The 17,339-nt window shown below is 36.6% G+C and overlaps 2 protein-coding genes across 2 annotated transcripts; both read left to right on the plus strand.

The window, feature by feature from the left end:
- Positions 1-9,550: 9,550 nt before the first annotated feature.
- Positions 9,551-13,207, plus strand: LOC103402287 (transcription factor HHO6-like). The gene is made up of 5 exons (XM_008341028.4): positions 9,551-10,995; positions 11,241-11,500; positions 11,619-11,985; positions 12,374-12,450; positions 12,663-13,207. Exons 1-5 carry the CDS (start codon positions 10,782-10,784, stop codon positions 12,921-12,923), a joined length of 1,179 nt encoding a protein of 392 aa, XP_008339250.1. The 5' UTR covers positions 9,551-10,781; the 3' UTR covers positions 12,924-13,207.
- Positions 13,208-15,556: 2,349 nt separating this feature from the next.
- On the plus strand, positions 15,557-16,024 carry LOC139188556 (uncharacterized). The gene is made up of 2 exons (XM_070806164.1): positions 15,557-15,829; positions 15,932-16,024. Exons 1-2 carry the CDS (start codon positions 15,557-15,559, stop codon positions 16,022-16,024), a joined length of 366 nt encoding a protein of 121 aa, XP_070662265.1.
- The last annotated feature ends 1,315 nt before the right edge of the window (positions 16,025-17,339 follow it).

Raw genomic sequence — 17,339 nt, forward strand, 5'->3', positions numbered from 1 at the left:
ATAATATCCAGTTTGTATGAATTTTATGGTTGTTTTTTGTGGCAAAGTTTTATTGCATAATTAAAATAAAAGTTGATTATTTTACTTAGTATGTAGTTAATCTTGGTTGGTTGTGGACAATATGTATATCAAAGTCTGTAGGTTTTTAATTTTTTGGGGAGGTTATGCCGATTTTTCCGTAGAATTTTCAGTTTGGTTTTGAACATTTTTCTTTTTCATAGGGAAGAAGAAAAAAGAATGTCTCACAGGGTTAGACATCTAATGAATGATCAGCGATGCACATCAACTGTGATTCCATGCGGCAAACAAAATATGAGAGGAATGTGCATGCCAAGCTTGTGCACGACATAGGGGTGCTAGTGCGGAACAGTATAAGTTTCATACTTACCATTATTTTAGTAGATAACCATACTTTAAGAAAATGTGATATATGTTTTCGGGAACTATACTGTTGGAGAGAAACTCAATAAGAATGATATCTCATGTCATTATACTAAGTTTCATTTTTATTTTAGAATAGAAATATTATTCCATTGAAAAATCATTTTCATTTTTTAGTTTGTAGAAACCTTAGATTGTCGTTTCGTCGAAGACAACTATTTATAAGGGGAGTAGAGAGTTGAAATGTCCTAAATAAGCCTAAAAACAAGTCATGTGCAAGGAACACAACTTATTTTGAAACCTAATGGAGTTAGACATATGACAAATTAATGATTCTAGAAAGTTGATATGAAAAATCTCTTAAAGTTTTGGTTCATATGACAAATTGATAAAAGTTTATAAGTACACATGACATTTAAAAAAATTTCCATTGTAAAAAAATAAACATCAAAGGGTAACCCTAGGAAGATCAAATTTTTTAAACTAATTGCAAACAAAATGATGTGTCTCCAATAAGAAACAAGTACGTTAATCGATATTTAATTAATAATCCAATCATCTACAACTACATCATTTGGTTTAAATTTTTTTGTCTCCCTAGCATTACCCAACATCAAATGTACTCGCATCACATCAACTGGTGAGTATAAATTACATTTACAAATATTCATTTATCCATTTATACATTTATTCATTCATTGTATGAAAGGTTATATTTGATTAATTAGTTTATTACAAATATTTAAATGAAAAATACATGTTTACCCCTATTATGTTGAGTATGGATCCCACATTCGAGAAATTAAACAAAAATCGTGCTGTATTTATAGTCTACCTCAACTATCTTCATGTTACACACATGCTGATTATATATAATCTTCTCTAATATACATGTATATAGACATTGATCGTTATAACGTTATAGATTTTTAATTTTATTGATATAGTAAAAGATTCTTTGATTACAAGAATCCGACAAACCCTAATGGAGATGCGAGAAATTGGAGCCGGATCCAATCCAAACTTTCTTTGTTTAAACTTTAAAATAATAATTATATATCAATTAAAACAAAAACAATTGAATTTGGTGGAGCACCTTCGAGAGAGAGCAGAGAATAAAGAATAGAGAATAGAGATAGATTCTTGAATTCTATGGACTATATAAGAGAAAATGGGAATCTCATGGCTGTAAAAGTCTGTCTTTCTTTTGCTTGTAAAGGGCATCTTCTTCTCCCTTCCTCTTTCTCCCAACGTTAACATATATTTTGTTCCAAGTGAAAATCTCTCGAAATTGTCCCCATCAATTTTCTCAAGATTCCTCATCTCTAAGTTTTTAGCCACCCTTGATGACATTGATGGGTCCATAAACATCACCCAATCACATGTTGTATAGTCAAGAACCAATACTAATTGCTCTCTATTTTGTTTGCTTTTAAAATGTGGTTAATCAGTTTATGCAAATCACAATCACGTAGATATATTTGGATTTTTGGTGGTTTGTGAAATTTAGAATCGTGTCCTCTTTTAACAAAGTCGAAACTAAGAGAATCTTCAATAGTAAGATATAAAATTGAGGTGTAAAAGTTACATTTACATTTTATTTTATATTTTCAGTATATATAAATATGAGTTATGACACAATGAGAGAGCTATAAATTTGGGATCTTATTCTCTTTAAATGGCTAGCTCATCTTCTAAAAATGTAAAAATATATTTCATGTTCAAGAAGAGTATTACACCTCATCCTTTGAAAAGGGGTGTGCTATCCACACACCCCTTGTTAAATTCTGTCATTTGATATTTTTTAATTTAGTCAAGTCGACGGCTGCAAATTAAGATGATGTGTATTAAGTAAAAATGAGTGTGTGAATAGCACACCCCATTGAAAAAGCTTGCTGACCAATAACGCATATTTTGGGAGGCAATTGTGTCTATCATCGGATACGCTTACTAGATCAAATGAGAGATCTAAACTATGGTCATGAGTTTGTGGTAAATTTTTAATCGCTAGAGTAATAGGTAATGCATGACTAGTTCAATTAGTCTTGCATATTGAAAGTCTGGAATAATTTTTTTTGATACAAGTAATATTGAGGGAAGAGAAAATCGAAGTTAAGACTTCAGTTGCAAGGCTGATTACTCTTTACAAATTGAAGTACAAGTCATTTACAAATGTATGATAATATGATATATCAAAGCGTTGGTAAGTTGTCATAGTAGTTAAGGTCCAAAGTTTATGTTTTTATGTGATCGCAGCATCAAAAAGAAAGTCTGAATTTTCCACGGAAGCCGGCTCGAAATATTTGATCTTAGGTGCATTTTCCTCTGGAATATTACTGTTTGGGTACGACTGGACAACTACCGATATCTAAAAATATCCTTTCTTAAAGGTCCATTTTGAGTCCAAATCCTCATCTCCTCTTAATATGTACTATACAACTTATATCGTTTGTAACAAAAGAACAAGGGTTGGTAAGAAAACGTTTTCCTAATTCCAACACCTAATCGCACTTTATGTGGGGATTAATCCTACTTGAACACGCCAAATCGCTGGTGACTTTGAGGACCTTTCAGCAAAGATGACCTAAATTTTGGGTTTTGGAATCCAAAAAGGAAGGGAAACAACAAATTTGGTGGTCCACCAAGCCAAAGCCTTAGTGGGAAAAGAGTTAGCGCTACCAAGAAGGCAAGAACACAGAAGGTTCTGCCGATGAAAAAGAAATACTCGAACTCTATTATTTTTTACTGATTGTTTTTCATTTTCCGGAACATCTACTTGTTAAATAAACACATGAATATACAACAAATGGGAAACTACACTTTTTTGCTCTCTTTATTTACAATCTTGTTTATTTGTAACTTTTAGATCGAAAAGAGTAAAAGAAATTTAAATGCAGAAACAAGAGTGTGCAAAACGAGAAAAATGATGGTCGAAAAATATTTCTAAACAAATATCGGTGAAGGGCTGTAAGTCATAAATATCTATATAGATCTCAATGAACATAGATTGGTCGTAACGTGAAAATTCCACTTTGGTGGCCCTCAACAGGTTCCCCATTAAAAAATTAACAGTTTGACCTTAAAGCAACAAAAAGTGGGTTACATAACTAGAACCAAATTTTTGAAAAGAAACTTTTAGCTAAATGAGATATGTTTCATACAAAATGACCAAAAATAGCACGTTTTCTACAATGTCACGAAGCACTGAGTATCTAAAATATGCTACATCCTAGCGGTGGTTCGAGACGGGATCCCGAATTCCAAAGCTCACAACTCAGCTGTGGGTTTATGCTACATCCTAGCGGTGGTTTGAGATCGGATCCCGAATTCCAAACCGAACTTTTTTAGGACAAGATTATGAATACTGAAATTGAACCGAAATTTCGGTATTCCCGATTTTTGATATTTCTGAAAAAAAATTTGGTATTTCAGTACTTTTTGGGATCCCAAATCAAAGCAAAACAAAGACAAATCCCCAAATTTCCAATTTGTAAATCCCTAATTTGAGCCCTAATGCAAAAACAAGATACCCAAGTTTCCTCCAAATCTCCAGTTTGCAGCAGTTGCACCAGAAATTCCAACTCTTTAAGGGAATAGAATATGACTTACTTTTGAAATTGGTAGAACAATTTGGAAGGCATGATAGAACCTGCACAAAGCAATACGATATGGCTGAAAGGAGAGGAGAGAGAGGTGGTGAGTCAAGTGTTGGAGGTGGAACCACTGAGAGAAAGAGGGAGTTTGAGAGAGAAGATGCAGCTCTGAAAATTGAAATCAAGAGGAGAGAGATGAAATTGCATAAATGGAAAATGGTAGCGGCTAGGGTTAATGAAAATGTTAAGTATGAGTAACTAATAGTTCTCAAGCGTATAAATATATTTTCTGTATTAAAATATTAGCAATCGAGAGTTGACTTAGTGGTGAAGTTCCTTGATTCTCCAAGGGGAGATCAGGGTTTAAATCCTTGCAGCCTCATTTTTGAGGTAATTATCTAAAGTATGTTCAATTCGAGTAAAACCTAAATCCACAAATGCTAGATCAAATATCAATCCGAACTGGGCAGTTCGGGATAATAACTGAACCGAAAATGTTCAAAAACTGAAAATTTCGGGTTAATTTCAGTTCGAGTTCAATTGGGATCGAGATTTTCGGGGATTTTTTCCAGCCCTACTACTCCCCATAAGAATGAATGAGAATTGACATGTGTTGGAATTAAAATAGTGCACTACCATGAGTGGTGGAGATGCACAAATTCGTGTAACTTGTAAAAGTACAAATAATCATGAGCAAGCCTTAAACTGGGTGGGGAGGGTGTGTGCTAGCCAAAGGCTCTCCCACGGTTAAGTTAGTAAGCAAGTATAAGACTCAAGTATGGGCAAGAGAATTAGAGTGCAAAGGCTGCATTACCAGAGACAAACCCTAGATAGGTGTATTTATACCAACTGAGAGAGAGACTTTTTTTGGATAGAATTCTTATTATAAGTCGGGAGAATCCTAGAGGATATCTAGAAGTAGATATTTCACCCTCTTAGGAGTTATGATTAATTGCGGTACATGCTAATCTTTAGATTGTAGGAACTCAAAGATTTATTGAGATTTGGCTGATTCTATACTAGATCAGATCCCGTGTCTTGCAGAACAAGTGTGGTCATTCTAGCGAAGTCACTTTAACTTCGACTATTGCTCTGGAACATAGTGATAGTGGCACCATTGCTCTATTTGATCCAAATTGCGCTCGGGCTAGTGAGTCCATGACCAGACTTCTGAGATAATGATATTCGGATCAGCCTTACTCTAGCCTTAGAAAATCATGGTCCCACAATTATCCCTAACTATGTATCTAAAAGACATTTGTTCTCCTTGAAGATGGATAGTTATCCAAAGACCATGCCTTTCAGAGTAAGCTGGCATATGTACTGTTTGTTTGGTCTTCTGGCTTCATATGGTGACTCAATTCCTTGCAGAGTATTGGAGGCGGTTTGTATTCAAACGTGTAGTCTAGAGTGCTTGCCATAAAGTTTGTAATGATGAAACTTTGTGTTTGTTGCGTATGCATGAAAAACAAGTAATTATCTTCGATACTCTTCACCTATTTTAAACGTTAGATTTGTCAATCACAAGAGAAGTTAGTTTGAATTCAGCGACTAGATTATTTGAAATGTCTTCTTTAAATATATTTCGAACTTCGTCTTCTTCTCTTTACCAAATTCCTAATTTTGGTATCCACCAAGAAACATATTGGTTGTCTTTTCATTTCTTCAATTCAAATTCCTCACTTTTCAGTTTCCTTGAAAAATTTTCCTTTGTCAAATTACTTCATCCCTTTCAGAGAATATGGCCGACATTTTGTTTATTCATTTCGTACCTCACGCTGATCTTGTTGCTTTCTTTGATCCTTCCATGGTCAGAGTTTATAACAAGGAGGAGAAGAAGGCTTTTCTTGCTAGTCGTAGATATCGATTAAATGATTGCAAAGTTTGGTGGAAGGACAACCATGTAACTGGTCCATTCCTAAACTTTTGACCCCAGTCACTCTTGTACCATGATTCATCCCTAGTACTTGGATTTGGGGCTAAAGTTCCCTTTGTCGCCTTTGTTAAAGGAGATTTTGATCTGCTACCAAATTGGCCTTTGCAACCTCACTCCCTTCTCTATTCGTATTATTACTTGCTTCGAGCATTAAAATGACTGATATAACACTTAACTTGGGCTTCTAGAATTTTGTATACTCTATACAATATGGAAAAGTGTCGAGACCTACTACTTTTTTCCAGTCTCGTTCTAACCTCAGGTGGTCTGCTAATAATACCTACTTGCCATGTTAGGACAAAGACTGGTACAAAGACATCTTTCCCGTCGATGGGAACTGGGAAGGATATCTCTAGAGCTAAAGTCCCTAACAAGCCTGTTGACAATCTTAACTGTAACAACAATGTCATAAGTCTTGGTTAGTGCCACCCTTAGCTCATTGATAGGGCCTTTCGGATCATTCCAGCTACACATTAAAGTCAGAAATAGATTCTAGCTCATGAGAGAAAAAGAAAGCATGGATGGGATGTCATTGTAGACCCTTGCTCCAGTCATCCCATCCTAGACCTGAAATAGGTTGAAGCCAAAGTCACTAGGGTACCTTTAACTCCGTAAGCTACGAGGGATGTTCCACAAGATAAAAAGAATAAGAGAAAGAAACTTGAAGGTGTTGTACCAGAAGAAACCCATGTCAAAGTCTTTGAGAAAAAATCTAAATCAGCGAGTAGCTCTAGCGGTCGTTAGGAAAAGGTCTTGGAAATTGTTGATCTTAATTCCTTGGTTGAGAATGGTCTTCAGCAGTCTTCAACGGTTAACAGTGAGGAAGGAAGTGAACCCTCTTTTAGGAAGAATAAGAGTTATGTCGCTGTTCTTCAAGGGCAGGCATCCCCGAATGTCTCATGCAGACAGCCACAGTCAAAACAATAACAATAACTGCAATAACAGCGCTCTCCGATTCGAGCTTCCACTTCATTGATTTATGATTCAATCTTGGTAAGCGAGAGAAGAGTCAATGATCCATCGGAAGTGCCACCTGCCATTTTCGTCTCTTTTGAAGTGACTTTTACCAGAGCACAATGTTTGGTGATCAGGCATGTTCATGGTTCAAAGCTGTTTTTCATCAATGTAAGTGGCCTTCGTAACGCCAAGCATGCCCAAGCCTTAGTTCGTTCAACTGTCTTTTTTTCTTTTGATTTTAGGAGGTGACCGTCGATGCTGATTATTTGGAAAAATGCTACCATAACAGATATGAGGTTAGCTTTTTCTTCTTTTTGATTTTCATGCCATTTTCCCCTCTCCTTTTTAGGTAAACACTTGGACGAAAGCTTTACTTCAGGGTCAAGTAGACAATATATCTAAGATTGAGGCAGCCTATAAAAGCGAACTAGGCGACATGATTAAGTTTAAAATGACTTTGTTTAAGAAGAGTTCTAGGTCGAAGGTGCTTTTGGATGCCGAACGATGTTGGAATGCCGAGAGGGGTGCGCTGGTAAAGCGTTTACGCGATGCTGAGACAACGTCGGCCAGACACTAAAATTAAAAAGGAAGCAGAGTGAATGTTGGCTTCAAAGTAGAGCTGGTGGAATGTTGACCAAGCCATTCTTCAATCAGCTTTAGATACGACTCATAAAGAAGTAGATCAAAGTAAAAATTTCCATATGAAAATCCTTTAATAGAACAAAGTGGACTTGGTGTTGGTCAAGAAGTTGTTTAAAAAGTCGACGGAGCATGAGTACAACCAAGGCTATCTCGTTGGTTATGCGAGCTAAAACCATTATGGCGGATGGGATTCGCATTGTTTACTGGCGGAAATCAGAAAGGTTGGTTTGCCTTTGCTCTTTTCTCTTATGACTGAAGCGGCGAAGCTCATCATACCTGAAGGGAGTGAGTCATCTTCTAAATCTGAGAGGCCATCGAAAAAGGTTATCTGACTGATCCTAATGTTACTCATGTTAACCTTTCTTCAATAGGTCCAAGGGGTGCTGTGGATATGGCTGCTAATAACGAACCATAGTCATTAAGTTTATTTTTTGCATCTTATTATTTAGCTAGGATGAGAGCATGTCCTATCCTTATCTTGAATTTCTTTGCCCAATCATGGGCGAGCATTTTTTTCTTTTGTCGAACTTTTCCTTATAAATGCACAATGTTTTGAATGATGTTATAACCTGCTGAGTAATTCTTGCTTGAGCGATTAAAGCTTAAAGCTTTCCATCTTTTGCTTCTACATTGTAGAATATAGTTTAATCCGTCAATCTTTTCAAAGTAAGCTGACTTCGAAGTAATGAGTGACAGAGCGGAACGTGAGTAAGTTTGTGAGTCTGGGACATAGCTCGAAGCCCCCCACACAAATGTTGATTTGGAAGAACATTACCTTTTGTCGGATCGAACACTATGCGTTGAACCTGAGCGTTTTTTATCATACTAGTTTAATTGACTTGGCCAGAGTATTTTCCGATATCAAAGCTCTTTTGGGGTAAAATTTATCTTAAGGATTACCTAATCTGGATGCCCCATTCAGACCTGTTGAACACATGGTGTCGCACAACATACTTGACTTGGTATGTTTGTCCGGAAAAGAAGTAGTCGTATCGTAACCACGCTTATTATGGCTCGAGTCTCCCAAGCTGCTAACCAATTAATACCAAATTGGCTAAAAGAGACTCCTCTGACAGCGTTACTTTAATTTTTAGACTTGTAATCCTATAAAGCTCTAAAAGTCTATGTTTTTGCTTAAATGGTTGCGTATTCCCTACATCACCAAAAAATAAAAAGAACGAAACAATCATTGAACATAAGGTAAACAAATTTCATGGTCGTTTAACAAGGGAGTGTGATTGAATCCGAAAAGGATTGCCTACGTATTTTTGGGAATGAGTATCAAATCACTAGTGTAGTTCTAAGAAGAAAAAAAATGATATAATATAAGATTGTATTAAGGATCATCTTTGTTGATAAGCCTATGGCAGGGCGTTAGGAGATAAGTTTTCCATGGACTTGTCTTCGAGCAAACGACAATGTTGTGATTAAGTCCGGAATGGATGACCTACAAATCCTGGGAAGGGAATCAAATCACATGTAGTTTGGGTGGTTTTTTTATAATTGATTTAAAGCGTTGGCAAGGGGTACTTCTTAAGGTGATGAGGATTGGCTTCCTTGCAATTTGTTTACCCATTTTCTTACCTTTTAGGGCTTAGTTTTCTCCATAGATGCAATTGATGTTAAGGGTGAACTTGTTTGACAGGCATCGATCTTCATCGTTAATATGCTTGTCGGACCTATCCCTATGTTTTGGTTCAGTTAATCCTTCTTTTCTTGCCATGTCGCTAACAAACTCCTAGTAATGTCCTTGGTCAAAAACTTTTCGATGTGATCTCTTAGCGTGTGGCAACTTTTGGTCATGTGGTCGATACTTTTGTGGGTGGAATAAGCAATAGTCATTCAATTTTCGAGGCCTAAGGTATGGTTTGTCCTTTGGCTTTAGAGGGGCTTGCCTGTCTCAGCAGCCTCTTCTATCCACCTAGCGTAGAGAATGAGGAGGGGTATCCCGATCATTTTTCCTTTGATAAGCATTCTTGGCATAGTCCGCATCGGCAACTGTCCTTTTTGTCTTATCATTCCAGTCAATGAGGTTATTCGCCATGTCGAAACACTCAATCAAAGTGGCGCAGTCATACTTCCTTTTGTTCAGTTTTTGGGAGAGAGAAAAGTGAACATAGAAACCTTGCTTGAATGCCATAGTGGCCAATCTATCGTCTGACTTTTCTACTTTTGCAAGTTTTGCGCGAAAACGCTTCAGGTAAGTGTTTGTAAAAAGATCAGCTAGGCTTTCAAAGCAGTCGATGGACTTAGCCGACAATTCTGAGAACCACCTCATTGCGAGTCCTTTCAAGGTGGATGGTGTTACGGTAGTGCATGATGTAACAATCTGGATTAGAGTCTTTGTGGAACAATTTGAATATTGGCTAAGATAACTTCCTTGATGGTGGCTTGGACTCCGTTGCTGGAGAAAGTGGACTCCTGACCAGGACCTTTGTCCTGATAGGGATACGATGGTGATCTTCTTTGGTCGCGCCCCTAAGGTTCTCCCTATCAAGGGGTGTCGTCGCTCTTGCTCTTCAGAAGATTCAGACTCATCAAACCTCAGGAGGGGGTTTTACGTTTGGTGATGTTGGCGTGTTCAGGGAAGGAAAAGATGTGTGCTTATTTTTACTTATTTTTAAATTTTTTAAAATAAAATATCAAATGAAGTGAAGTAATCATTAATCATTAAATATTTTTTATTAATTGTTTGGTAATGTGACATAAGTTTGGCAGCCATGTTAACACAAATGTAGAATTTAATGTTACTACGTTATCATTCAACGGCTAACTTAACAAATTTCTAATAGATGTATAAAATTAAAACGAAATAAAGAACAAATGTATGAAATTGGAATCGACCAAAACATGAGGGAGTTAAAGTGTGACTTTAAATAAATTTTCAATGATAGAGTGAACCAACCTAAAAGGAAAAAAATAAAAAAATAAAAAATAAATAAAAAGCCAGAGGTAACACTCCGGAGGCACTGAACGGTAGATAAAATATGCGACGCCACGAAAGAGACTTTTCAAAACCCTTCAAACCTGGCCATGCTTTCTCTCCCTCAATAGAATCTTCTCTTCTTCTGCCTCACGCCTTTCCATTTTCCATTTTTCATCAATCACTATATATGTATAACATCATCTCCTATGTAAATAGATCCTCACTATTTCTGGTTCTTTGTTTTCACCTCTCTGGTTAATTCACACAAAAGATAGAGAGATTATAGCAGAAACCAATTATCTGGAAAAAAGAAAGAAAGAAAGGATCTAAATCTCCAAAAATTGAAATGTCTTCGGTTCCTCCAGAACTGAGCTTGGATTTTAGACCCACGTTTGTGCCCAAAACGATCAGTGATTTCCTCAAGGAGGTTTCAATGATCGGAAATGTGTCCGAGAGGATGTCCAAGCTTGACGATTTTGTCAACAGATTGGAGGACGAGATGAGGAAGATCGACGCCTTCAAGCGCGAGCTTCCTCTCTGCATGTTCCTCTTGAACGATGGTTCGTTATACACATTTTCCAGTTCTTTCACAGCTTTTTAAAACTTTGGGATATGGGTTTTGGATTCCTGATGATTTCGATAGATGGGTATCCAGAAATAATTCATTTAGTTCGATTTCAGAAATGGGTTTTTGGTTCCTGTTGATTTTGGATGATGGGTTTTGAGTTTTGAAGATATTGATTGATGGGTTCTTGTTTTTAAACTTTTCTTTTGCTGGGTTTGTTTTTGTTCATATTGTTTGCAGCGATTCGAGCTCTGAAGGAAGAAGCAATGCAATGTACGGCTCCAGATATTCAACCAGTGCTGGAAGAATTCATACCAATGAAGAATGATTGTGGTAAAAACAAGGGAGGAAGTAGCAATAACAATAAGAAAGAAAAAGACTCTAGGGATAAGAAGAATTGGATGAGCTCTGTTCAGCTTTGGAACACTGATAATTATCAACAACATCCCTCTAGTGATTTCCCATATGATCAAAAGCGAGTTTCCGAAATTGTTTCTAAGGTAAACGAATGAAACATCAAAACTACATAAAAGCATTGAAATTTATCTTCTAAACAAAACTACATAAAATTATTGAAATTTATCTTCTAACTGAAATAATCTTATAAAATTATGGCAGAGAAATGAAGCAGAAAATGAGGATCCTTTCCAGACATGTAGAAATAGGACTGGAGGAAAAGCATTTATGCCATTTAAGGGGTACCCTGCTTTTTCTGTGACGCCGGTAAGGCTAGAAGAGAAGGAGGAATTGCCAGTTCGTGGGCTGTCTCTGCTCACTCCAGGGATTAAGAATCCAAAGGAGGAATCGACTTCCAGTGGTTCAAGATCCACCTGTGGCAGGTCAACCTCCTTCTCTACTGCCAATGCTCAATCCAATATGCGCACTCTGCCGCAGCAGCCAACTAGCCGGAAACAGAGAAGGTGCTGGTCGCCGGAGTTGCATCGGACATTCGTCAATACCTTGCAGCAACTTGGAGGTTCACAAGGTTAGATATTGAAACTTTTGTTTTCGTCAACAGTGAGATATTGAATCTGAAAATGCAGGTCCTAATGTAAAGTAAGATATTGGAACTTTTGTTTTCATCAACAGTTAGATATTGAGTCTAGATTCTAAGTACTTAATTTGGAGTTAGTTCCCGACTTTATTTGATTTGCATATTTGTTTAGTTTCCATAGACTGGATTCATTAGGTTTCACATTGGAACTGTGGATTGTCGAATGTTTGGACTTTGAATTTGCAAACGATGCAAGTATTGGCATTTCCTTCTTTGGCTACTTTACTTTTCAAAAGGTTGAACTGTAGTGTGCAGCGTGCTACAAATGTTTATGTGCCATCATATGCAGTGTCTTACTTGAGATTTTATGATCTTGCAGTGGCCACACCAAAGCAAATTAGGGAACTTATGCAGGTTGATGGCTTGACGAATGACGAAGTGAAGAGCCATTTGCAGGTCGGTTTTGAGTTCCCAACTTCTTCTTTGCTTCTCTTTGATTGTGTACAAATTTTTCAAAGTTACAAAAGGAGAAGGTCTTGGCTTCTTGAGGAAGCCCCTCAAGAATGTTCATCCGTTGAAAGAATAAAATGGCACATCAAGGACTTGTATTACTTTTGACACTGAATGTTGATGTTGAAATTTGAGCAATTTTTCTTTTGTCAATGCAGAAATACCGACTTCACACAAGAAGAGTTCCAGGCGCCTCAACAGCTGCCCCAAAAAATCAAGCTGTTGTTTTGGGGGGTTTGTGGACGTCCCATGATCGATACACAGACTCTTCAAAGGCTAGTAGTTCCCAGTCTGGCTCACCCCAAGGTCCCCTCCAATTAACCGGAACTGGTGGAGATGACGAAGATGATGAAGATGCAAAATCCGAAAGTCATAGCTGGAAAGGTCACATTCACAAACCCGGAAAAGATGATGTATAGAGATATTTATACATTGGAAGAGCTAATGAATACAAAGATAGAAAATACTTACATAATACATAAAAGGAGAAGGATCTTGAGAGGGAGAGAGACATCGATAGCCGCTATGAAATTTTGCAGGACTAGTTTCCCTTCTTCCTTTATGTCTTGAATATGAGTTTTATTGTTTCGAAATCGGTATAAGATTTATTTCTGGTTAGATCCTCGTGTCCATGAAAGAAACAATGCCATTTTTCCATGGAAGTATCATTGTTTTATATTGGAAGTGTTTTGGATGGGGATTATTGAGCTGTTCAGGTGCAAAATTTCGATCATGATCTCAAGTGATCTGTTTTTGTTTAAATCTATTGAAAACTAAACCTGCAAAACTTGATCACTTTTTATTGTTTAGACTTTCTAAAGTTCCATTGTTTAATTTTCTTCGAATGAATAATGAAATGGTGGTGTTATTGGCACTTCAAAAATGTCATTAGGTGTTCTTCTTTATATTAATTTTCCTCATGTTTTATAAAATTGGAGTACATGGTGATATTTTTAAATGCCAATAACAACTCCGTGGATGAAAATATTGGTTGAATTATGAAGAGCAAAGCCACGCTTCATCCTAGATGCAGACAAAATGTTTGAAATCTATCAGTTAGCTTCGGAGCATTTGAACCAAAAAATTGAAAATAATCTCCAATGTCATCTGACATCAAAAAAATTTATTGGGAAATTTGGTTGAATATGTCATCAAAAGTCTCTTAGTGCGATGGCAAGTGCCTTCGTCCATGAGCGGTAGGTCTCGGGTTCGAGACTTGGGAGCAGCCTCTCCATAAATGGGGGTAAGGCTAGCCGACATTCACCTCTCCCAGACCTTGCGTAAAGCGGAAGCCTTGTGCACTGAGTACGACCTTTATGTCATCAAAAGTCTCCAAATGCAAATCATGATAAATTTTTCATTGTAATGGGAACATAGGTGGTATACCACATGTTTTTATGTAAGTGGTGGGAAATTTTTATTTTTTAAGTTATTAACTTTTTAACACACATATCCCATCCTTTGTATAGTGACATGTGGTGTATCATCTCGTGTGCTGGTCACATTGAAAAATCTCTCACAAATAAAAAACGTTTGTGCAGATTGGTGTGCGCCTTTTCTGTTCTTCTTTTCATCACATCAACTTTTGTCAGAATAATGATGTACATCTAGGCATAGAAATGCGAGACTCTCAAAAGTGAAATATTGTGCAAAAAAATATGAGGTGGCAGGGAGTCTATGGAAAGTTTCACTATGAAAGAGTCTCCTTAGCATTTTTCATCTAGGTATGCATTCCCAAGTAGATAGCAACTTCTATTTTCAATATCTCATTTTTGGTCTATTACTGCTAAAGAGACTCTCAAAAGTGAAACTCTATATGAACTCTCTGCTATCTCGTGTTTTTAGCACAATTTATATGTAACATTATAAAACATTGTGTCAAAAACATGAAGTGTCCATAGAGAGTCCCACTTTGAGAGAGTTTCCTTAGCATTTCTCTAACTTTAAAACTGAAAATATTTGGCCTTACATGTAAGAAATCGTTCAATATAGAAATTCGCATTTTGACAAGTGTGAATAAATTTTAATTTTAGAACTGTTATTAACACTCTAAAATTTAATTATGTACTCCAAACTTTTTATATATAGGACTACAAAAGTACTCTTAAGAAGGAGTACACAATTAATTGTTTGGAGTGCCAATAATACTTCCCTTGTTGTAAAAGTTGTGTGAGTGAATGCCTACATGTTTTAGCCAAAGATGAAAAGTGAGGAAGGCTTAAGAATAATAGCATTGTTGTTGTTGTATGGTGTTTTCCAAAATGCACTCATTTAACTTTTATAATTCTTTACGGATATGGCTCAATATAAGGAGCACTCTGTATATGATCACAACATGCATAAAAGAAAAGAAGTGAAAGCAATAATATCAATATCCCTCCCTTCCTCTCTTTACCTGCAATCTTTTTGTGTTATAGTTACAAAAATAAACTGTGTGTTATATTGCATCCGCTTTGCTCTTGTCCCCAGCAAAGGTTATCTTTCTGATCTTTGCTTATTTATAACACGTTATCAGCACAACTCTCTAACCCTAACCAGTTCTCATTTCCCTTTGCCGAAAAATGCTTCCTCCAAGGATCTTACTGTTCTTCTTCCTCATTTGCCTCACCTGCTTAATGTATCCTCGCCAAGATCTGCTAGCACCATGCCTTCTCCTAGTTCTCAATATAACAATTACTTATATTTTTTATTTCTTGTTTGGTGTAGCCCCTGATTACTAACCCAGTGTTTATTTATATTAATTTTACTGCAATTTTAGATGGTACAATACAATCGTCCATCTTGAACTGTAGGTTTAATTTTACTACAATTTTAGGTGGTGCGGTATAATCGCCCATCCTACACTATATTGTTTCAATGAGAATGGTGCGGTACAATCGCCTTCCTCATTAATTATGTAAATCTCGAGCATGAAGTTTCAAGTGCTTATTATTTTGGCTTGAAGATCAAAATGAAAAATGTGTAAGAACCAGATGTTCTAACACTACATTCCTCTAGAATACATATTATTGCAAGTTCTTACACATCTCATTTTCCTTAAAAAAAAAAGAAAATGGCGAACTTGGCAAAGCTTGATTTTGTTGCCCTTGATATTACTGGGAAAAACTACCTTACTTGGGTAATGGATGCCAAGATCCATCTGGAGGCAGGAAACCTTGGAAACACCATCAAGAAGGGAAACAATGCATCCTCTCAAGATCGAGCGAAAGCCATGATCTTTATCCGTCGCCACCTTGATGAAGGATTGAAGAGCAAGTACTCAACGGTTGAAAATCCATTAGCCTTTTGGAAGGCATTGAGAAATACATACGATCACCAGAAAATGGTGATTCTCCCAAGGGCTCATTATGAGCGGACACACTTAAGAATCTAGGATTTCAAGACAGTTGCCGAGTATAACTCTGCAATGTTCATAATTATCTCCCAGATGAAACTTTGTGGGGAGAATATTACTGAGGAAGATATGTTGGAAAAGACTTTCAGCACATTTCATGCCTCCAACGTGCTCATGCAACAGTAGTATATAGATTAGAGAGCGAGGCTTTATTGGGTATAACTAGCTGATATCGATGCTCCTTGTGGCTGAACAGAACAATAAGCTCCTGATGAAAAATCATCAATCTTGACCTACTGGATCGACGCTATTCCTAGAAGTGAATGCTGCTTCCCTTGAAGTGAACACCACATCATGTCGTGGCAATAATTACACATGAACACGTGGCCACATGTGAGGCTGGTGGTGGGAAAGGTAATAATCAAGGTGTCCAATTTTACAACCATGGTCCAAGGCATAAATCAAGACCGAGTTTCAAAAATGTAAATCGCCACAAGGGTATAGCTCATATGAATAGAACTCTTAGAAATTCTTATGGAGTGGTAATGGGCAATGGGCATGTAATTGACGTACCCTAAAACATTTGGTGGACCTGTATCAAGCCTCCCTTAAGAAGATTGAACATAACCCAATGGATATACCAATTTCATCAGCCAGGCTCAACCAATGGATATACCTAATCCAGTATTTAATTTATCAAGGCAATTGAACATAACCCACTTGGATGTTTCAAACTTCATTGTGGATAGAGGGAATGAAGTATATTGGTCCGATTGAATCATTTTTATGTTTGATGTACTCTTATTATCTAAGCTTGTAGTTTAAGGCTCGTATTTCAATTCAATAAAAGTGGAATTTCAATTTCCTTTCATTATGAATATATTGCTTTTAACTATGATTCCCTTACTTAGAGAGCATGGATAAAAACTATGGTTATTCTCGAAACAAGAGCAATGACGAAGATATTTGTCTTGCAGACAGCATAACCACGCATACAATACTTCGAGATTGAAAATATTTCTCAAGCTTGATGCTTACAAAAGTAAATGTAACAACAATATCAGGCCAATAAGATGTAATTGAAGGCTCAAGAAAAGCTCAGATCATGTTACCAAATGAAACAATATAGTCCATACAAAATGTGTTTTACATTACTCGATGTACTCGAAATTTGTATACGCCACTTGATTTACTCGAAATTTGTTGAAACGTAATGTGCAGAAAATGTGGAATATATATGTAGTACCTCCAATGATACCCAGAAGCGTACATTTGAAAAGTTGCATGTTTTATCGAGTGGATTGTATTATACATACATAAAGATAATTGAAGCACATACTGTCATGAACTAGAAGTTCATTGATCCAAAAATTTACATGTTTTGGCATGATCGTCTAGGTCATCTAGGATCCACCGTGATGCGTAGAATCATTACCAACTCTAATAGACATCCATTATTAAACAGACACATTGTTATATCAAATGATAAACCTTGTAAGGC

Source organism: Malus domestica, chromosome 10, assembly GCF_042453785.1.
Source record: "Malus domestica chromosome 10, GDT2T_hap1".
In the NCBI taxonomy this organism is placed as follows: domain Eukaryota; kingdom Viridiplantae; phylum Streptophyta; class Magnoliopsida; order Rosales; family Rosaceae; genus Malus; species Malus domestica.